General features: G+C 34.0%; 2 protein-coding genes across 9 annotated transcripts in view; both read right to left on the bottom strand.

Moving 5' to 3' along the window:
- Positions 1–22,599, bottom strand: part of LOC131171789 (pentatricopeptide repeat-containing protein At5g16640, mitochondrial-like) — a 31,131-nt gene extending 8,532 nt beyond the window's left edge. For 4 of the 8 annotated variants that reach the window (XM_058131733.1, XM_058131734.1, XM_058131730.1 and 1 more), the window contains exons 1-2: positions 20,784–22,599; positions 20,023–20,071 (exon numbers count right to left, since the gene is read on the bottom strand). In XM_058131733.1, coding sequence (XP_057987716.1) covers positions 20,822–22,546 — 1,725 coding nt within the window. In that variant the 5' untranslated portion in view covers positions 22,547–22,599 and the 3' untranslated portion in view covers positions 20,023–20,071; positions 20,784–20,821. Of the gene's footprint in view, positions 1–10,365; positions 10,666–11,132; positions 11,339–18,827; positions 19,454–20,022; positions 20,072–20,783 lie in introns of those variants that run through there. The other 4 variants (XM_058131728.1, XM_058131731.1, XM_058131732.1 and 1 more) reach the window with 4 other exon arrangements.
- LOC131172028 (pentatricopeptide repeat-containing protein At1g62930, chloroplastic-like) lies at positions 9,701–12,960 on the bottom strand. Its single transcript, XM_058132974.1, has 5 exons — positions 12,874–12,960; positions 11,924–12,437; positions 11,274–11,338; positions 10,582–10,665; positions 9,701–9,844 (listed from the first exon to the last, which is right to left on the bottom strand). The coding sequence occupies exons 1-5, from the start codon at positions 12,958–12,960 to the stop codon at positions 9,701–9,703; spliced, it is 894 nt and encodes a 297-aa protein (XP_057988957.1).
- Positions 22,600–23,175: the final 576 nt, after the last annotated feature.

Raw genomic sequence — 23,175 nt, 5'->3', positions numbered from 1 at the left:
GGGGATGCATATGACTGGTGGAAGACCATCCCCCACAGCTTGGCTGAACCACCAGTGCTAACCTGGGATGACTTCATCAGAAAGTTCAGACAGAAATACATCCCAGACGCATATGTTGATCAGAAATTGCAAGAATTTTTGAGTTTGAAACAAGGGAATAGATCAGTGGCAGAGCATGAGAGGGAGTTCTCCCGCTTGAGTCACTATGCGGAGAGTCTCCTTACTACCAGTAAGGCAAGGTGCAAGAGATTTGAGACGGGTTTGAAGCCCAGTATAAGGATGTAAGTTGTGGGATTCAGACACAGCAACTTCTCAGAGCTCATGTCTCAAGCACTTGAACTGGAGAGAGTTGAAGCGAAACCCGATGAAGGAAAAGGCGAGAAATCGAGAAAAGACAAGGGGAAAAATCGGTTGAACAGAGTTACGGTGCTACCTGGAAAGAAAAAGAAGTTTAGTGGACCCAAAGGGGTCGAGGTGGAAAGATTTGGTAGGGGTAGATTCTGCAGGCGAGACCCCTAGGTGCAGTCGATGAGTCGGCGAGGGTTCACATTACGCTGCCCTTGTTAGACTTGTGGCAAGATTCATGGGGGTGAATGTTATTGGGCCACTGGAGCCTGCTTTAACTGTGGAGGCAAGGGCCATATAGCTAAAGACTGCACTAGTGCTCCGAGATATGGTCCAGCTCCTACTACTGCTGAGGGATCTATTCAGAGTCCTGCTCCCAGAGGTTCACAGTCAGTTGGCAGAGGAAGAGGCAGAGGTAGAGGCACTGCTTCAGGCAGTCAGGGCACAATTGGTCAGTCAGGACAAGGAAGTGCTTCAACCAGAATCTACGCAATGAAACAGCGAGAAGAGGCTGAGACTTCTGATGTGGTAGCTGGTACATTCTCTATCTCTCGGTCAAGATGTATTTGTATTGTTTGATCCGGTTCAACCCATTCATATGTTAGTGCTAGCATAGTCGGTTCACTTCTTTGTTCCATGTGTGAAAATGGGTTTTGAGGTGCTAGTAACTAGTCCATTAGGACAAGAGGTCCGGTCAATGAGAATTTATAGAGACGTCCTTTGGTGATCCAAGGACATGTTTTCTGTCGAACTTGATTGAGATGCCCTTGAGAGAGTATGATATTATCTTGGGCATGGATTGGTTAGCAGCATCATGCTATGATTGGATGTAGATCAAGATAGTCACTTTTGGTCTCCTCTATACGGTGATGTGGTCATACACGGGAGAGGCATTTATCGCCATCAAACATCATTTCGCTGCACTAGCCGTAAGAATGATCGAAAGGGTGTGAATCATACTTGGCACATGTGATAGACACCCAAGTGGGGAGTCGAGCACTAAGGGACATCTCTACGGTATGTGACTTTCGGATGTGTTTCTGATGAATTGCAGGATTACCTCTAGAAAGAGGTGCGATTTGAAATTGATGTTATGCAGTGTGGACCCAATCTCCATAACGCCATATAGAATGGCACTGCGAGTGAAAGAGTTGAAAGTGCGGTTGTAGAAGCGCTTGACAAGGGCTTCATCCGCCTAGTGTGTCACCTTGGGAGTGCCGATTGCTTGTAAAGAAGAAGGATGGCACTCTTCGCTTGTGTATTGATTATCGGCGATTGAATAAGGTGACAATAAAGAATAGATATCCATTGCCCGCATTGATGACTTGTTTGATCGGTTGAGGTGCGGTATGTTCTCCAAAATTGACCTGAGATCAGGTTATTATCAGCTGAAGGTACAAAAGCAAAGTATTCCTAAAACTGCCTTCAAAACCCGCTATGGCCATTATGAGTTCCTAGTTATGCCATTCGGATTAACTAATGCTCCGGCTGCTTTTATGGATCTGATGAACACTGTCTTCAGACCATACCTCGACCAGTTTGTTGTGGTATTCATAGATGATATATTGGTCTATTCGAGGAATGCAGAAGAGCATGATAGACATCTGCGGATTATCTTGTAGACTTTGAGGAGAAAGCGACTATATGCCAAATTGTCGAAGTGTGAATTTTGGCTGAAGGAAATATCTTTCTTGGGGCATGTAGTATCAGAAGAGGGCATCAAGGTAGATCCAAGTAAGATTGAAGCTGTCCTTAATTGGAGGCCACCCAGAAATGTCACAGAGATTCGTAGTTTTCTGGGTTTAGCTGGATACTACCGTAGATTTGTGAAGGGATTTTCCATGTTGGCATCTCCATTGACCAAGCTGCTTAGAAAAGATGTAAAATTTCAGTGGACGGATAAATGCCAGCAGAGTTTTGATGAATTGAAGAGATGTTTGACTGAAGCTCCAGTCCTAACTTTACCCACACCGGGTAAAGAATATACAGTTTACAGCGATGCTTCTCACAACGGGTTAGGTTGTGTGTTGATGCAAGATCGAAATGTCATTGCCTATGCATCACGCCAGCTGAAACCGCATGAGAGGAATTATCCAACACATGATTTGGAGCTTGCAGCCATTGTGTTTGCTCTTAAGATCTGGAGACATTATTTGTATGGGGAAAAGTGTTACATTTACACAGATCATAAGAGTTTAAAGTATTTGGGCACCCAGAAAGAGCTGAATTTGAGACAGAGGAGATGGTTAGAGTTGATAAAAGACTATGATTGTCTGATAGACTATCAGCCAGGGAAAGCTAATGTTGTGGCTGATGCCTTAAGTCGCAAGACTATGGCAAGTCTACGGGTTACTCCTTTGTCTTTGGTACATGAGTTAAGATCATTGCATGCCAGCTTAGAGATTAATGATGATGGGTATAGCGGTTGCATGGCATGTACGGCGGTATTGATTGATCAGATTAGAATGGCTGCTCAGAATGATCAGAAGTATCAGAAGTTGATGGAAGAAGTCCGACAGGGCAAGAAACCAGAATTCTCAATCAGAGATGATGGTCTACTGCTACACCAGGGCAGAATGTGTGTTCCTAATGATGTTGATTTGAGGCAGATCATTTTGAAGGAAGCACATGAGTCTCCTTTTGCCATGCACCCTGGTGGCACAAAAATGTATAGAGGGCTAAAGGAGCATTACTGGTGGATGGGTATGAAGAGAGATGTGGCAGAGTTTGTATCCAAATGCCTAACTTGTCAGCAAGTGAAGGCAGAGCATCAAGTACCCGCTGGGTTGTTACATCCACTACCAGTACCAGAGTGGAAATGGGAGAGAATAACGATGGATTTTGTAATGGGACTTCCGCGGACACAGAAGTGTCATGATGCGATATGGGTCATTGTCGGCACGACTAAGTCTGCTCATTTTTGCCGATTCGGATGGACTACGATTTGACAGATTGGCAGGTTGTACATTGATGAGATTGTGAGACTACATGGAGTGCCGGTATCCATCGTGTCGAGAGATCCTAGGTTCACTTCTAGATTAGGGTAGTCTTGAGAGCCCTAGGAACTAGATTGAACTTGATCGCATTCCACCCACGACGGATGGCGGTTTGATAGGGTAATTCAGATATTGGAGGACATGCTACGGGCTTGTGTGATTGAGTTTGAGGGTAGTTGGGATACACACTTGCCTTTGATTGAGTTTGCTTACAACAACAGCTACCAATCAAGCATTGGGATGCCTCCATATGAAGCTTTGTATGGCAGGAAATGTAGAACCCCGTTGTGTTGGGATGACGTGGGTGAAAGAAAAATGATTGGACCCGAAATTGTTCAACAGACTGAAGAGAAAATCAAGGTGATCAGGGGTCGACTTAAAACTGCATCAGACCATCAAAAGTCCTATGTCGATTTGAAAAGAAGGGATATTGAGTATGCAGTGGGTGAGAAAGTTTTCCTCAAGGTTTCTCCTTGGAAGAGGATTATGAGATTCGGCAGAAAGGGGAAACTAAGTCCTCGTTTTATCGGGCCATATGAGGTATTGGAAAGAGTGGGTCCTTTGGCATATCGGTTGGCACTACCTCCAGAGTTGGAGAAGATACATAATGTCTTCCATGTGTCTATGTTGAGGAGTTATCGATCAGACCCATCTCATGTACTACCAGTAGAAGAAATAGAAGTGAATCCAGACCTCACATATGAAGAAGAACCCATAAAGATTACGCTTATGAGGTGAAGCGACTACGGAATAAGCGATACCGTTAGTAAAAGTCTTTGTGGAACCATCATTCGCCAAGAAGCTACTTGGGAACGAGAGGAGGACATGAGGAGACAACACCCACAAATTGCTCGTGAGATTGATACGGTAAAAATTTGAGACGAAATTTATTTAAGGGGGAGAATTGTAACACCCCTATTGATATAGCTGGTAGTTTTCATCGTCTTGACTGGCCAGGTCCAGGACAATTAATGGGATTAAGGCCACACTTAAGACAACTTGAGAAGCCATAAACACAAATAATTAGTAATATTTAATTAGTTAACTATAAATAAGAAAAACAGAACATAAGAGGTTAAACGAGCCGAGAGTCACAGCGATGAGTGACCTCCTGAACGATCACGAAGTCATTTTAAACTCAAATTTCGACCGTAAAGTGACAATGCGGTCCTTAGGACCCTTATGAACACAATGGAAAAGAGAAAATCACGAAAAGAAGCGTTAAGCGGTCAAATAATTAGGTCGGAGCCGGAAGAAATATTGGATTATTTGCAAACCGGGATGAACCGGCGAAGGGCAATTTGGTCAATTGACCCCGAGAGCTGACTCCTGACCTAACTGTCAAATAAAATCAGAGAAAAGAAAACTTCAGGATCGAGAATTAAATTAAAGAACTAATAGAAAAATAAATAGAAAAAAAAAGAAGAAGATGGAAAAGTCAAAGGGATGACATCATGCATGATGTCATAAAGGCTTCATTTATTTATTTTATTAAATGGGATTTTGTGGTCTTCCATCAACTAAAATAAATAAAGGAAAAAATGAAAAAAATCAATTTTGGCCTTCTTTTCCCTTGGTTGCTTTCACTTTCATCTTCCTCTCCTCACACAAAATCTCCATTGTAGCCACCTAAAGCTTCCTTTAAACCCTAAATCTTGCCATGAAATCTTTACATCCCATAACAAAAACTTGTGTTTTAACTTTGATAAGAAGTTTGGGAGTAAATAAATCAAACAAAGTTGAAGAATTGGATAGACAAATTCTGCTCACTTAAGGTAAGCTAATCCAACCTTTCTTTTTAGTATATATATGATGGATTTAGGGTAGAAATGAATGAGATTTTATGAAGAAATTGAAAAATATTGCATGATTAGGAAGAGAGGGAATTTCAGCCAGCATTGTGAAGAGTGTAATTTGCATGGCTTGATTGGCTTGGATAGGAATATGAACCTTAATGAGTTAAGTGATGATAGTTAAGGGCATTGAAATGGTTAAATGCAAGAGTTAGTGAGATTAGGGTTTCAATGCTAGGGTTTGTGAACCAAAATTTGGAGAAATGAATAAATAGCATGTTTGACCTATTGTGAAGTGAAATAGTGGTCAATTATGACCAAATGAATTGTGTGGGAATGGTAGGAAATTAAACCAAATTCGTAGGTCAATGGTCATGCTGCTGGCAGCATGACCAAACCTACTTTGAAGGACCAAAACTCAAATTTTACAAGCCTAATGGATATGCCACCAATTGGAGATGAAAATAGACATAAAAGAGCACAATTTTCATTAAGGAACCATGGCCAAAAACTGACCAAAACTTGGTGAAACAATTGACCAAAGTGAAATGATAGCAGGCTGCCACTGCACTAAACTGACCAAATGAACAGTAACTGTTCATTTGGTCATAACTCGAGTTAGACAGGTCAAATTGACCTGAAATTTGGCCAGGGGTTAGAGGAGATATAGATCTAAAACTTTCATGAAGAACATCACCCCAAATTATGCCATTAACCCATTCAAATTATTGAGCAAAGTTGAGTTATCAAACCTGCAACTCTGCAGATTTTCATTTGGGCAGTAATGTTTGGATAGCTATAACTCTCTCTAGAAAACTCGGATTTAGGCGATTCTTGAACCGATGGAAACCTAAGACATAGTAGAACATTTCATATGAAGAAAGTGAGACCAAATTATGAACTTAACTTGATCAAATTATTGACCAAAGTTGGATCAAAATCTGCCAGAACCCAAAATTGCAGCATGAACAGTGCACGTGAACAGTAAACTTATTTTGGCCATAACTTGAGCTACAAAAATCCGATTGGGGTGATCCAAAAATGAGAATACACTTAAGACAATAAGGAACATTTTCTATGAAGGAAGTTTTGTCAAATTCCAACAGTAGATTGACCAATGGAACAGTGCAACTTCGGAGCACCAAAACCGAAAATTGGCAATTTTGCCAAAATGACCTAAGTTTTGAGAAAATGACCAAAACCAACAAGTTTAATGACCAAAATGTGGTATGTGGGTGAAGTTAGAGTTCCCATACCTAGTAAGCCTTAAAAAGTCAACTATTTGACTGGAATAGTGCAGTGAATAGTAATCCGAAACACAAAATTTCGAGAACGTCGAATTTAACACGTTAGAGCTAGGTAAATGTGAAGTTAAGTTTATTTTGGATTTATTTTAAGTTTTAGTACTGAAACATTGGAAAATTTCGTGTTTCATTGGAAAGAATACCGACAGAACCCGAGGAGTCGAGTCAAGGCCAACAGGCGACTCGTTTGAGGTTTGTGCACAACATATACTTTTATAATCATCTTTTGCATATTGTTTTGAATAATGTGAAATATTGGATTATGGCATTCCTATGATGTTTGATTTAAATTGTGAAAGTTATTGTGTATATTTGAAATGACAATGTTTAGCAAATTGTTAAGATAAGTTTTGAAACCACAGTGTCATGACCATATGTTTGAACACCTCACTAGCACGACTAGTGGGGGTAATTAGTTTCGAATTTTGATTTCTTCTCTGGAGAAGTGTTGAGGTGTGCCAGTAGAAGAGGATGTGAATGGATATCCATATATTTGAGCTAGCTAGCCTTGTGATATGATTTCTCTTTAGCCTCTGGCTATTGAGATTCATGTGATTTCTCTTTAGCTTCTAGCTATTGAGATTCTATTTATTTCGAATGGCATGATCTAGCTGTGGGTTTTATGAAATGTGTTTTGATACTTTGAAATGAACTTGGTTTACATTTAAAATCTCACAATGCATGGTTTGTATTTAATTTTCATGTTTAGCCAAATCTTTGAATAAATGTGCTTTAAGTTTTGCATAAGGATTATTTTAGTATATTGTGCACCACTGAGTCCTAGTACTTTGATAGCTTTTATTCTTTGTCAGATCTGAGAGATTAGAGGAGCAGCAGATCGAGTCACTGAGGTGTGTGGAGTCATCACTTGAAGTCTTGTATAATTTATACCCTAATCAGTAAATACTTCTTTTGATGTATATATTGCACATAAATGTATGGACATGTAAAAGTGGGTCTTGAGCAGTTTGTATAAAAATTGTATAAGTTGTAATATATATATTGTGGTTTTGAAACTCTCTTAATGTAAATGTTGTAATAATGTATCTAAATTGTTTTGTTTCAAATGAAATATGAATGATATTGATTGACAGTATTTTGAGAATTATTGAACTTGTGAATTTGAGAAATTTGTTGAGATTGAGTATGAATTTGAAGCAGTGGTTAGAAAATTATTGGAAGTGCTTTTATTTCAGGTATTTGAAGAATTGGTTTCTCAAAATACAGAGGGAACTCTGTCAAAATTTTTATAAAATTTGCGTAAAAATAAAATGGGCCAAAAATATTAACTAGTTTTAGTTTAACTACATGTTTTAAGTACTTATTAGAAAATGCTCACCACTTATCAAAAATAAGAAAATTATTTTAAAATCCCTTGTAGGGTACTTAATGAGTTATCGGTAGGTGAAGTGCTGTAGTTCATTAGGTATTCTACGGGATCATGTGATGCCTTAAAGAGGAGTAAGGTGTGACACTCCTAGCACTACTCTTCGTCGTTCTACCCGTGTAAGAGAAACTCCTCATTATCTTTCTGATTTTCACTGTTACTCTACTATTGCAACCCTTCATGAGCCTCGTTCTTATCGTGAGGCAAGTACTGACCCTCTTTGGCAGCAAGCTATGACTGAGGAACTTCAGGCTTTAGAGAAAACTCATACTTGGAATTTAGTTGATCTTCCACCAAACAAGACCCCTATTGGTTGCAAATGGATTTACAAAATCAAGACCCGTTCTGATGGAACTATTGAACGCTACAAATAAAGGCATTGATCTTTGCTGGAAATTCCCTGCTCCCCTTACTCTTTTTTTGGCTCAAAGAAACCCGGAGGTTTTGTCCCAATTTGTTCCCTTTGATAATATATATATATATATATATATATATATATATATATATATATATATTAAAAAAGTTCATATAGAGATCAAACAGATTGATTTTTATGGATACTTGATTCGACTAAACCCTAATAAAATATATTTAGATAATATACAGTTGGGTTTAGGAAGAATTCAAATTTAAAAAGTAGTATTCATGACGAGTTTGGTTTTACATGTTAGGTATTTATTATTTGAACAAGTTTATATTAATATTTAATTAAATATAAAATATATATTTTTTATAATAATATTTGTAAATTTTACATTTTTATTTTAAATAAAATAGGATTTAAATATTTTATGAAAATTTTAAAATATAAATTATTAATATTCAACTCAACTTAACTAAGCCTTTATCCCAAAAAATTTGGGGCCGGCTATATGGATTTGCTTTTTCTACTCTAAACGATTTTGGGTTAAATCCTCAGAAATGTGTAATGCTTCTAGATCATGTTGTACTACTCTCCTCCAAGTCAATTTAGGTCTATCCCTTTTTTTCTTTCTATCCTCTAACCTAATGTGCTCTACTTGTCTAACTGGAACCTCGTATGTCTACACTTCACATGACCAAACCACCTCAATCTCCCTTCTTTCAACTTATCTTCAATTGGCACCACTCCTACTTTTTCTCTAATACTCTCATTACGGACTTTATCTAGTCTAGTATGGCCACTCATCCACCTTAACATTCTCATCTCTGCAACTCTTATCTTAGACGCATATGACTCTTTCAGTGCCCAACACTCACTACCATATAACATATAACATAGCCGATCGTATGGTTGTACGGTAAAATTTTCCTTTCAACTTATTGGGAATCTTACGATCACATAAAACTCCCATGGTACGTCTCCACTTCAATTATTCAGCTTTAATCCTATGACTAACATCCTCCTCAAAATATAAATTATTAATAAAAAATAAAATTTTATATAAATTATTATTTAAAATATATAAAATTAAATAGATTCTAAAATTTTTCGAATAATAATAATCGAGTTTAGAACTTATTTAGACAGTTGATAATAAATTTTAATCGAATTTATGATGAATTTGATTTTAAAAATATTAATCATGTTTAGATTTAAGTAGGTGATTTTCGCGAGTACCCTATCTGTTGCCATCGGCGGGTGAAAATGGGCTGCCACCTATAACTTTAATGATAAAGTTCATTTTAATCCTTCAACTGATCCAAAATTATATTTTCCACCCTTAGACTTCTAATAAAAAAAATTGGGAGTGCCAAAACTCTGCTACCGACCAGATGGATAGCTTTGTTGATGATATTTGGTGTTTCCCATAGTTTATCATTGAAGATCAGGTCATTTCATGCTTTCCACATCCTCCGTGCCAAGAGCAACCAATTGGAGAAAATACGCTCATCTCAAATGTAGAGGCGAAGCAAAACAGACTTTTCTGATTGACCATTAGCCCCATAAGGCCCCAGCCGCCCCATAAGGCCCCAGCCGCCCCAAGCGGCCCCAGCCGCCCCAAGCGGCCTAGAGTTTTCAGCTGCAGGTTGGTGCGTCTAGATAACATTACAAATAATTTAATTTTAAGAATTATCCATTTTTCTTTCGATTAGCATAGGCACGAAATAATTCACTTATAATTCATTTGTAATAGGAGCAAGGTTCTGTTCTCATTAGAGAATGGGAAAGGCATCTGCATAGGCACAATAACAAGTCTTAAAACGTTCATATATTAGCATCTTCACAGGAACAATAACAAATCTTAAAATGTTCATATATTAGCAACTTCTTCTAGCAAAGTCCAAACAGGAATTCTCTTAACGCTAGAGATTGCTGCATTAATCATCGACTAGTGAAGCAATTTTCTGGCGCGCAACAAACTTCAGAGGTCATAAGTAATCAAAGATTATATGTTCTCTTGAATATGTTGGAAGTTGTCAAGTTGGGAGAGAACGTGTGTGACAAACTTCCTCGCAACTGTAGATTAGTGGGTGAAGACAACATTATAAATGGTTTAATTTAACGCATTAACCATTTTTATTTGCATGACCATATGCTTCTAAACAATTAACACATATTTGACATCACCAGCAAACAACTAGCTTTCAATAACCGAATAGTATCTGATAAGCAACTCCAACACCTACTCCCAAAAATCCTAAACTTTAGCACAAAATATATACGCGACTCAGACAATAATTAAATATTTGTTTAATCTACTATTGACATCTAAGTCATGACAATTCATGCAAGCCAATTCAATCTACAAAGACACAGAATTCCCAATCTGTACCATTATCATATGTAAAATCAAAGGCAGTTCCTTGTTCTTGTACGGTAGAACAAGGACTTGCACCTGAAGCACAAGAGCTAGATCCTGCACAAGAAGGGGAAGTGTTATGAGGTCACAGTACAATTGGGTTTTTTCTCCATGTGCATAACAACAATATAAAGCTTTGATATTTCCAACCTACTCATGAAAATAAAATGACAATATACAGGACGCCAGTGGCTAAACATATAAAATAGAAATACAAGTAAAGCTGCTATTATATCAAAAAATATCATTCCATTATTAGCAACCATTTGAACATAAATCACTTACACCTATAATGTAAGTATCTACTACCCAAATTCTATGTATAATACATTCCAACATTTTTTGGAAGATTCTCTTTCTTTTAACAGTAAGCAAACTCCAATATGGCAATTTTTATGTTTCTACTTCAACTGTCTAGCTGTCTTAAGCTTACACACCACCCCACACGCAAACACCCCCCCCCCCTCCCCTCTCTTCCCTTCTTTTTTTTTTTTGTTTTTCCATCCTTTAAACCTAGCCATGGACCCATAACTATCTTCTTCTTCTTATTCTTTTTTCCGTCAATCCACTTTCTACTTTTTGCAGTTGCATCATCAAGCAGAAAATAATGCAGAAAGTTGCAAATTAGGGAATAGGCACATTATTAATTGTGATTATGGAATCACAAAATGCTTGCAAGATAAAAACCACAACATGCACTGATTTCCTGTATGGAAAAAGGGTGAAAAACCTGCAAATGCACATAGAATTAAGCACAGAACAAATATGCTTATACATTCTACATATATAAAAGGAATTATCTAGTTAGCGTGCGAGTTTTGCTTTTAGGAATATAATAAAAATTAGAAATTCATCATGGTAGGTTGATAAATGAATTGCCAACACTGAAACTATACACAAAATGCACTGATAAGGGAAGTAGCAGGGTCTCACAAGAGAAAGGGAAAGGTATCTGCATAGGCACAATAACAAATCTTAGGTTATTCACATACTCACCCAATAGTACTTCAGTCCTTTTTATCTAGCAATCAAACATATTCATAAATGTTAATGTGAATATACAACCTAAAATCATAATCTAGTGCTAATATATAGTTTCTTTTGAAAAGGGAAAGTAACTACTAGAGGGATTGTAATTGTACTCAAATGAAATATATTGAAGTAGCAACAACTCACAACATAACAAATACCTCGTCCATCTGTTGTGCAAGTCTTGATTGTTAAAATATCACTTAAACTTTGCATCTTTAGAACATTTGGAACGATTTCGTAGTTTTCTCAGAATGAGATCGTCATTGCGCGATAAATGTATTACATTCGAAGGTGGTGGCATCTGCAGAGAATCCTTTATCAACCATTTCATCAATAAGCTGTGTTGCCTTTGCTACATCCTCATGCCTGAGAAACCCTTGAATAATCACATTATAACAGCAACCATTTGGTACACATCCACTCTTTTCCATTCCTCTAAAAACTTTGTATGCTTCATCTAATAATCCTTCTTTGCAAAGGCCTTTTATTATTGTACTATATGTATAAACATTAGGCTGTAAGCCTTTTTCAAAATGCCTAAAAAATAGTTCTTTGGCATCATTAAGCCTCCCAGCTTTGCACATACCATCAATCAAAATCGTAAAACTCACACAATCAGGCTTCAACCGACTCTTTTCCATCGCTTTAAATAGTGTGAGTGCCTCATCAAGATACCCTTGTTTGCACAAGCCATCAAGAATGATTGAAAAAGTCACTTTATCTGGCTGCTGACCATGAGAACACATGTTCTTGAAAACTTCTAGTGCAATTCCAGGTCGCCTTGCTTCCCACAATCCCTTAATAAGAGTATTATAAGTAACAAAGTACCGCTAAACTAAAGTTCATAAATTTAATTTTTAATTATTTTTTTTTATTTTTTAATTAATATATTTAAAAAAATTTCTCCATAGTAACTCTAATAATAATAGTAACTCTTATAATAATATCAAATAGGTGTTAATTATTTTCTATTAAAAAAATATTTATGACAAAAAAATATTTTATTTACCGTCAAATAGATCAAATGGGATATCAAATTAAAATTGATCTAATTTAATTAACTATTCTTTTCTTACTATATTTATAATCTTATTTATAAAAATAATTTATAATTCTAAATATATTTATCATAAAATATATTTTTATATTTCATATGTTAATGTTGTAAGAAATCTACCAATAAAGGTGTATCTGTTTCTGCCAGTATATACACTAGTAATGACAAAATGTTACAACAGGTTTACTCGTAAAAAATATTTCCGTTTGCAGTTGAAAGCGGAAGAACCTCTCAGTAGTTGTGAAAATCCTCCGCGCCGACATTATCATCTTCAGAGAAAGAGAGACGGCTCTGTATGTTTAGGGCGAAAGAGAGAGTGTTAAGCAATTATCTGTAATTTATAGATTTCTGTCTTTACGAAAACAGTAACTTATATTGCATTTACTATTCAGTTAAATAATAATTCAAATTGTTACAAAAAAATAATAATTAAAATAAAAAATGTTATTTTAATTTTTATTCGATTAATTATGTTTAAATTTTAATTAAATTACCTCTAAGAGAAAATATGGGTAGTGTTATCAAATCGAATCATACCAATGCACAACTAGCAGTAAAAAATAATTTAAAATTTTTAATGTAAAATTTTATTTTATAGTAAAATAAATATTTAAAATTAAAATTTTAAATAATAAAATTATTTATATTAATGAACAATAAAATTTAATATATTAAAATTTATCTTTGAATAAATAAAAAAATTTAATGTACTTTTTGTGATTTAATGATAATATAATAAAAAATTCAATAATTTAAATTAATATGTTAAGAAAATAAATTATTAACAATATTTATTAGGACAATGAATTTCCAAGTTTAAAAATGACAAAAATTTAATAAAATAAAAATTACCATTAATTCACCATTTATCTCATTTCAAAATTTAAAATAAAATTCAGCAAATATTTTATAATTCAAACAACAAGATTTTTGAATAAATTTATTTTTAAATATTTTTTAAATTATTAAAAAAGTACTTATTACTTTTATAAAATTTTTAAAGAATGAAAAATAATTAATGTAAGGGATATAATATAATTTACTATTAATATTTTAGGCTTTCGATGCATGAGATATAATTTAAAATAAATTAACCTATTTTATTAAATTCATAAAATAAATTAATCAATTTTACAGTTTTGAATTCAATTATTCATAATTATTAAAATTAGAAAATAAATTAAACTTTATTCTCCTATTATTTTAGTGGATTTTTTTTTTATTTTCTTCACATTTAATTGAACTTTGTTAATTGCTATGTATTACAATGATAAATATTTTTGTTTTGAGGCAATAAAAATGAAAAATTGAAAAATATTCCAGCGTCTATTTGGCCAACTTGCACTTATTTAATAATACTAAGTTTTCTTTAAATGTGTATTTATACATTAGTTGTATTTGTATGCATATTTGTAAATATCAAGAAATTGTAACAACTCTAAGACTTCGTTTGTTTCACATAAAATTAGATTATTTTATATTTCTCTTAGTTATAATTAAATTAGAATTGAAATTTTAACTTTTTTAAAAATACATTATTTTTAATAATTAATTAAATTTAATTTTTAATTAATTTAAATAATAGATTATAGATAGATGGAGCCCAATAAAAAAATAATATACGCCGCTTGAAATTGAGTTTAAAAATTAAAAATACTTTTCTAAAAGAATATTATTTTTTTATATAAAAAATATATAAAACTATGAGAAATATTTAAAAAAAAAATGAAAAGAAAGTTGGGAGAGGAAAGAGAAGAATAGTTTAGAAATAGAAAATACCTTTAATCATACGCCTTGCTAACACTTGCTTTGGATATAGCCTCTATTTTATAGATTCTATACCATGAATACATATTTAAGAGTTATAAAAATATAAATAAGAAAATTAATATACAAATTAATATGTTGGGAGTTATAAAATTGAATTGAATAATGATTCTTGGTGGTTGTGGACATTCACATAATTGTATTATTTATAGTAGTTTTAAATGTAAAAAAAAAAAAATAAATCTCTATATTTTCATTAGAGGTTTAAATAAGTTTAAAATTAAATTTGAGCTAAATAAATTTTTGTATTTTTTAATAAGACTAAATAAGTCTATTATTGTAACACCCCAAAAAATTTTAAATTTTATTATTTTATGAGTATTATTGATATTTTAATTTTAATTAAATTTTAAGAAATTATTTGAGATTTTTCGGATTTTAAAAAATCGGGTTCGATTTTCCGAAAATATAAACTTTGATGATTTTTAAAAATTAATTTAAAGACCACGTGGAAAAACTAAAAATATATTTGGAGTCTACGAATTTTTCTAAGTTTTTTGGATTTTTTTCGGAATTTTTGGACCTCGTTTTCGGTCCCGAGGCAGAGTAAAAATTCAAAATTTTGTATCCTGAATCGGACCGTCCGAATCGAACCGGACCGGTCGAATCGGACCGGCCTTTTCTTTTTCTTCCTTCTTCCTCCCGCGCGCGTCGACCTCCTCCCCTTCTCTCTCTCTTTTCTCCCTCCTCCCTCCTCCCCTTGCCGCGCCGCCACCTCCCCTGCCTCCCCACCTCGCAGGCGCCCCACCTCGGCCCTCCCCCACGGCCGGCTACTGCCTGGAACGCCGGAAAACGGCATCAGAAAGGACGCGCAGCGCACACGACGCCTGGACTACCCGCTCAAAATCCGGCCGATCCGGCCACCAATAGGACCGGTCTTGTGTCTAAACTCATCTACTCGACGAGAGCTTTCCATAGACACCAAGAACACCGAAATCCATCGAGCGGTTTGTCCAATTTTTGTCCGGGAAGTTTTAGCCCATTTTGACTTTTGGACTAGATTTCTCACAAACCGTAAACCCCACGAGAAAACCGAGAGTACCAGAGCGCTCCACTCGTCGAGAGCTTCGCGGCGACATAAATTTCGAATTTTTCCGACACCGTTTTTCGGTGGGTCCCACGGAACTTCGCAGTGTTTTTCCGAGCAGTAAATGAGCTTAGAAAATTCTGAAAAATTTATGTGCTAACCCCCGTGTTATGGGCTTCGTGTAGGTATCCTCAATTCGCGGAAATTCGACAGTTGTCCAGGTCTGTGAATTTCCGGCCAGACAGACCCGTTACCGGAAAAGTCTCCGAATTGGATCGAGGTTTTGGCTATCCCCCCATTGTCAGACGTCCCGAGCGCGTCCCCAAAGTCGGAATCGGCAAAGGTAAACCCGAACCTTGCTTTTTCGTAATTTTCTAGTGCTTAAATAGGATTAAAAATCCATAAAATATTCGTGGTAGCTTAGAAAATTATGATTCTTTTTGCAATAGCTTAGTAATATTGCTAAGGACCGCGGGGCAAAGTTTTAGAATTTTTAGAGCTTATTTGGGCAGTTTTTGCAAAAATGGTCAATTATAAGGACTAAATTAAAATTTTACATATTGTGATGGATGATTGATTTGATGGGCCCAGGAGGGGCTGTGTGATATGATTGAGCTGTGGATATATGGATTGTAAATATAGAAGTGTGTTTTGAGCCATTTTACAGGTTGGGTAGGTCCTAGGTATAGGGGAGACTCTGCCGGATTTTCGGCACGACTTAGGACGTATTTGGTCTTTTTCTTTGTTTGTATTGAGTTAAATTTATTAAATGATTGCAATAAAATTGTCAGGTGAACCGGGACAGCCTTCTTCCTCCGCCCAGCCGCCTCAGTGACCACCGTCAAGTCTGTGAGTAAAATATTAATTTTAATTGTAATTTCGATATTATTATATGTTCAGCATGCCCATGCATCACTTATATGCATATATTTATGTAGTTAAACTCTAGGCACGATTTATGTTGCATTCATAACTGTTAACGTGCCATGGATGTTGTTGTGGTAATTTAGAGCAGTGCGTGCGTTGGCGTGCGTGTGATGTGGTGTGGACTATGGATAGGACGGGTAGTCACGGCTTGAGTTCTTCGCTGGGACCCGATCCTTCGGGGGGTAGTCACGGCTTGAGTTCTTCGCTGGGACCCCCGATTTGGTTTATTAAGCGAAAGTCCGGCTTGAGTTCTTCGCTGGCACCAGGTTGGATTTAAGAGGGCTGTATAGGGGATCAGCTCCCATATATTATGATTGATGTTACAGGGTGCGTGAGTGCTCCAAATTACCTTTTTGATGTTATGATGTGAAAATGTTATTGATGTTGCATTTCACTCTACAGGGTGCATTAGTTTTAGATAGTTATAGAGATTGTTAAAATTGATATTTTACTCTCTGAGTCGAACGCTCACTCCAGTTCAATATTTTTCAGGCCACAGGAGGATATTTTTGAGGTTAACCTGCTTTTCTCCCTCGCAGGTCGTTTATCAATATTTGTGTAATTCTATGAATTTCTAGAATTTCCGCATGTGTTAGAAACCTTCATTTAAATTGGGCTTGTAATATAAGTTCTTATTGTAGACCTGTAAAATTATTATATGCATGTTTGATGGACTGGATGAGGGAGCTGAGCTTCCATTTATCTTTATGATGATATGAATATGTGGAGGGTGAGCTGAGCTCCCCAATGGATTGTATATTGTGTTTACAGGTCGGGTGAGTAAAAAACTCCCCGTTGAAAGGTCCACTTTATGGCCGGACTCTGTCCGGTTGGTTTCTTGAAATTGTGCCCAAATGGGCCTTAGAATTGGGTTAATGAATAGTTAGGCTTACTACGGGCCTCGGGGGCTTTAGGCTGGCCCAGGTCCTAGTGCCGGTCCGGCCCATAGGTTGGGTCGTGACAATTATTAATAAAATATTTTTTAATAATAAAATACTATTTTTTCCTAATTATAAATATTAAAAATTATTTATTAATTTTAATTAAAATAAAAAAAAAAAGAAAACATGGAACAAAAATTTTTTAATATAAAAATTATTATTTTAAAAACAGAAAAATAATATTTTATTTTTAGAAAAATAATATTTTATCAAGTGTAAACTTATTTAGTCTTAATTAAAAAATATAATTATTTATTTAATAAAAAACTTAATTTTTAACTTATTTGACCCTTAGATGAAAGACTTGTTTAATTTTTTTTAAAAAAATATTTTATTATTTTAACATTTTTATAATTAAAATATATGAAATTTATTTTCAATTTTTTTTTTATAATTAACTACAATTGAAATTCAAATTAAAGATTCAGCTTAGTACCGCTAAACTAAAGTTCATAAATTTAACTTTTAATTTTTTTTTTCTTTTTAATTAATATATTTAAAAAAATTTCTCCATAGTAACTCTAATAATAATAGTAACTCTTACAATAATATCAAATAGGTGTTAATTATTTTCTATTAAAAAAATATTTATGATAAAAAAATATTTTATTTACCGTCAAGTAGATCAAATGGGATATCAAATTAAAATTGATCTAATTTAATTAACTATTCTTTTCTTACTATATTTGTAATCTTATTTATAAAAATAATTTATAATTCTAAATATATTTATCATAAAATATATTTTTATATTTACATATGTTAATGTTATAAGAAATCTACCAATAAAGGTGCATGTGTTTCTGCCAGTATATACACTAGTAATGACAAAATGTTAGAACAGGTTTACTTGTAAAAAATATATTTTTTTATTTTTTAAAAATATTTTTATTTTTATTTTTATATAAAAAATTATATAAAAAATAATTTTTTAATTTAAAATGTTAAAAAATATATTATTATCTTCCATAATAAAAAAAATAAATGACTAAAAAATATTTTTTACTTTCTAAATTTTTTAATGTGTTATTTATTCTTTTATAATAATATAATTATTTTTTTTTATCATTGTGCATAAATATTTTTAATAATTATTTAATTTTTATTATGAAAAGTTATAATAATATTTTTATGAAAAAAATAAAATTATTAAACTGAACTTTTCTATTGATTTTCAAATCTTAATTAAACTTTGAAAAACTGAAAATTAATTTTCATTTCTTCATTTAGAAAACTAGCACACATGAATGGAGATCAGAAAGAGATAGATGTGTAGATATAGAGGCCACATATATGTTAGTTTTATGAAAGAAGGGATATCTTCATATGCTATCAATACTATATGCTATCTCTTGAATATTGATCACAACTTGAGAAAATTTAGAAGAAACTAAAAAAACATTTAGAATTTGAAATGTGAACTGGCCAATTTCCTTCTCTATTGACAAAAACAACAGATCTTTGATGACAGACTCATAAGCATATTAGCAACTTCTTCTAACAGTAAGAATTTCAAAGTTTATCATAATGAAACCAACAGCTAGTGAGTCCAGATTGGAATTATCTTAATACTAGAGATTACTGCATTAATCATGGATTGGTGAAGCAATTCTCTGCTTCAGAGTACTAATTAATTCATACTTCTGGTGTTCCATTGTTTATCATTAAAGATCAGGTCATTTCGTGCATTCATTAGCTTCCATGCCAGGAACGGCCAGTCCGAGAAGAGAGCCATCAACAGAAGAGCTTTCAGATTTTCCATCAGTGCTTCCTATTTCAGGATGCCTAAACATATTCAGCTCTCAAATTCAGACGCCAAGAAAACTACGCTTCTCTTGCTGACCATTAGCCCCTTAAACCCTCTTCCACCCCAAGTGGCCCAGACTTTTCAAAAATTTATCCCATCATCAGATGTAAAATCAAAGGCAGTTCCTTGATCTTGAATGGTAGAACAAGGACTTGTACCTGGAGCAGAACAGCTAGATACTGCACAAGAGCTAGGAGGCCACAGAACAGAATAGGAAACTCTTTTACCTGAAAACGTAAATGTGGCTACTGAGATTAATTTAAATTCAAACAACGCAACACTAGCCACAACTGGAAATGGTGAGATTTATGAGTTAACTAGGTTGATTGTGAATTTCATGTAATGAGGCAAAAGATAGAAATTAGAAAATTCGCATGGGATAAGAAAATATTCTGAAATATATTTTTTTTATGAATAGAATTAGATTGAATATTCAAGAATTGTACACTATAATCAAAACTGAACAACTTTGTTAGTGAATTGACCCCATAGATGATATAAATTTTCACATCCAAAAACTCATTATCACAAGCTAAGCAGTGAAGCAATGTTTAGCTGAAATTCATTTAATAGTAAAGAAAAGGAACTAAAAACATACAAATGAGATTCTCACAAGAAAAAGAAAAGTTACATATAATATAACAGGAGCAGATTCTCACAAGAAAAAGGGAAAGGCATCAACATAGGCACAATAACAAATCTTAAGTCATTCTTATGCTTACCCAATAAAATAAAATTTAATGTTTTATGAGATTTGTTACTTTGAGATTAAGGAATCAGGTCAATAGAAACTTACCAAGCTCATGATGTCTCTATAATGAAGAAGAACAATATGTTCACAGGCCCTGCCAAGAAAAATAACATGTGAGCAAATTCAGCACAATAACAATACAAAGCTTGGCATTTCCAACCTACTCATAAAAAAAATGTCAATATGCAGGACACAAATGGCTAAACACATAAAATAGAAATACAAATTAAGCTACTATTACATCAAAAAATGTCATTATATTATGCAGCAACCATTTCGACATATATCACAAACACCTATAATGCAAGTATCTGCTACCCAAATTCTATGCATAATCCATTCTGACATTTTCTGGAAGGTTCACTTTCTTGCAACAGTAAGCAAAATCCAATGAGGGAAATTTTTGTGCTCTACTTCAACTATCTAACAGTCTTAAGCTTACTACTTTTTTTTTTTCACCCTTTAAATCTAACTATGGACACATAACATTCTTTTGATGTTTTAGCTATCCTTCTTTCTGTCAAACTATATTCTACTTTTTGCAGTTGCATCATCATGCCGGAAATAATGCAGAAAGTTGCAAATTAGGGAATAGGCATATCATGAATTATGATTATGGAGTCACACAATGCTGGCAAGATAAAAACCACCACATGCACTGATTGCACTGATTTCCTATATAGAAGAAGGGCCACAAATTGGTGAATGCACAGAGAATTAAGCATAGAACAACTTGCTAGGGAATTCCAAATATAATTATACTTTCTATATAAAAAAGGACCCATAACTCATAACATGACAAATACCTCGTCCATCTGTTGAGCAAGTCTTGATTGTTAAAATATCACTTAAAATTTGCACCTTTAGAACATTTGGAACGATTTCGTAGTTTTGTCAGAATGAGATCGTCATTGCGCAATAAATGTATTACCAATTCAAAGGTGGTGGCATCTGCAGAGAATCCTTTATCAACCATTTCATCAATAAGTAGTGTTGCCTCTGGTATATCTTTATGCCTGAGAAACCCTTGAATAATCACATTATAACAGCAACCATTCGGTAAACATCCACACTCTTCCATTCCTCTAAAGACTTTGTATGCTTCATCTAGTAAACCTTCATTGCAAAGTCCTTTTATTATTATACTATATGTATAAACATCAGGTTGTAAACCTTTTTCAAAAAGCCTAGAAAACAATTCCTTGGCATCAGTAAGCCTCCCAGCTCTACACATACCATTAATCAAAATGTTATAGCTCACACAATTAACCTTCAACCGACTTTTTTCCATTGCTTTAAATAGTGTGAGTGCCTCATCAAGATTCCCCTGTTTGCACAAGCCATTGAGAATAGTTGAGAAAGTTATTACATTTGGTTGTTGACCATAAGAACACATGCTCTTGAAAACCTCAAGTGCATTTTCAGGTCGCCCAGCTTCCCACAATCCCTTTATAAGAGTAGTATAAGTAACAAAGTTGGGAACTAAACTAGTTTTAATCATTTCGTCCAAAAGTTTTGTTGCTTCATCTATCCTTTTGCTCTTGCAGTATCCATTAATCAAGATGTTGTAGCTAAAGACATTAGCTATGCCACTGCTTACCATATGATCAAATAATTTTGTCGCTTCATCCATTTGGTTACACAGACAAAATCCGTCCATCAAAGAACTGTAAGTGAAAACATCAGGCTTCACCCCTTGTTGGATCATTATTTTCATTATTTCTTGAGCTTTTGAAACCAGTCCTTCCTTGCAAAGATTGTCAATCAATATATTGAAGGTAAAAACGTCTGGTGATATGTTTTGCCCCGCCATTTCTTTCAACAAGGCCAAAGCTTGATTCCATTTGCCTAAATTGCAAAGACCTTGAATTAAGCAGTTGTAAGTGACAACATTTGGCTCACAACCTCTCTCAACCATTCCCTTTAGCAACTCAATAGCCACATTTGTTTTCCCACATTTACAAAGAGCATTTATGATCACAGTGTAAGTATGAACATCAGGTTGATAACCTCCAGCAACCATATCATTGAAAAAATCTACTGCTCCATTGATTTTACCATCTATACAGAGCCCTTTAATTAAGGTAGTAAATGTCACAGTATTGGGCTCCAATCCAAATTTGATAATTTTCCCCAGAATTGAGAAGCCAAAATTCACAAGGTGTAAGCGGCAGAAACAGTTAATCAATATAGAAAGAGAGCAAATATCGTGTGAGATTCCCAGAGACTCAATTGTTCTGGACAAAGAAATAACCGTGTGATATTGTTTCATTCCCACAAGAGCAGATAAAAATCGACAAAATTGAACAATAGAAGGCAGAGGACGCAAAAGAATGATATGATTAAAGAAAGCTAAGGCATCATCAACGTCCCTAAAAGAAGAAGAATTGAACTTAGATCTCAAGAAACGTTGAGATTTTGCATCTTTAGGATTATGCGTGGAAGCAGAAGAATGGAAGTAATTGGTAAATAATAAGGATGGAGATTGAATGATACCCATTTCCGTTTGCAGTTGAAAGTGGAAGAACCTCTCAGTAGTTGTGAAAATCCTCCGCGCCGACATTATCATCTTCAGAGAAAGAGAGACGGCTCTGCATGTTTAGGGCGAAAGCAAGAGCGTTTAGCAATTATCTGTAATTTATATATATCTTTACGAAAACAGTAATTATGTTTAAATTTTAATTTATCAATAAGGATTATTAATTAATTAATTACCTCTGAGAGAAAATATGGATAGTGTTATCAAATCGAATCATACCAATGCACAACTAGCATTAAAAAATAATTTAAAATTTTTAATGTAAAATTTTATTTTATAATAAAATAAATATTTAAAATTAAATTTTTAAATAATAAAATTATTTATGTTAATGAACAATAAAATTTAATATATTAAAATTTATCGTTGAATAAATAAAAAAATTTAATGTACTTTTGTGATTTAATAATAATATAATAAAAAATTCAATAATTTAAATTAATATGTTAAGAAAATAAATTATTAACAATATTTATTAGGACAATGAATTTCCAAGTTTAAAAATGACAAAAAATTAAAATTTAATTAAAAATAAAATAAAAATTACCATTAATTCACCATTTATCGCATTTCAAAATTTAAAATAAAATTCAACAAATATTTTATAAATCAAACAACAAGATTTTTGAATAAATTTATTTTTAAATATTTTTTAAATT

Source organism: Hevea brasiliensis, chromosome 13, assembly GCF_030052815.1.
Source record: "Hevea brasiliensis isolate MT/VB/25A 57/8 chromosome 13, ASM3005281v1, whole genome shotgun sequence".
Taxonomy (NCBI): Eukaryota; Viridiplantae; Streptophyta; class Magnoliopsida; order Malpighiales; family Euphorbiaceae; genus Hevea; species Hevea brasiliensis.
The sequence above is the reverse complement of the archived record's forward strand: the minus strand, read 5'-3'. Positions and strand labels throughout refer to the sequence as shown.

What these genes read in the sequence shown, in the direction of transcription:
- LOC131172028 (XM_058132974.1), bottom strand. Translation starts at nt 12,960, where the DNA reads ATGTCGGCGCGGAGGATTTTCACAACTACTGAGAGGTTCTTCCGCTTT. An exon ending in AGATGCCACCACCTTCGAAT is followed by an intron (nt 11,339 to 11,923) that starts GTAATACATTTA and finishes GTGCATTTGCAG; the next exon opens with GTTTTTCACCCTTTTTCCAT. An exon ending in TGATTTTACATATGATAATG is followed by an intron (nt 9,845 to 10,581) that starts GTACAGATTGGG and finishes AATGTTATCTAG; the next exon opens with ACGCACCAACCTGCAGCTGA.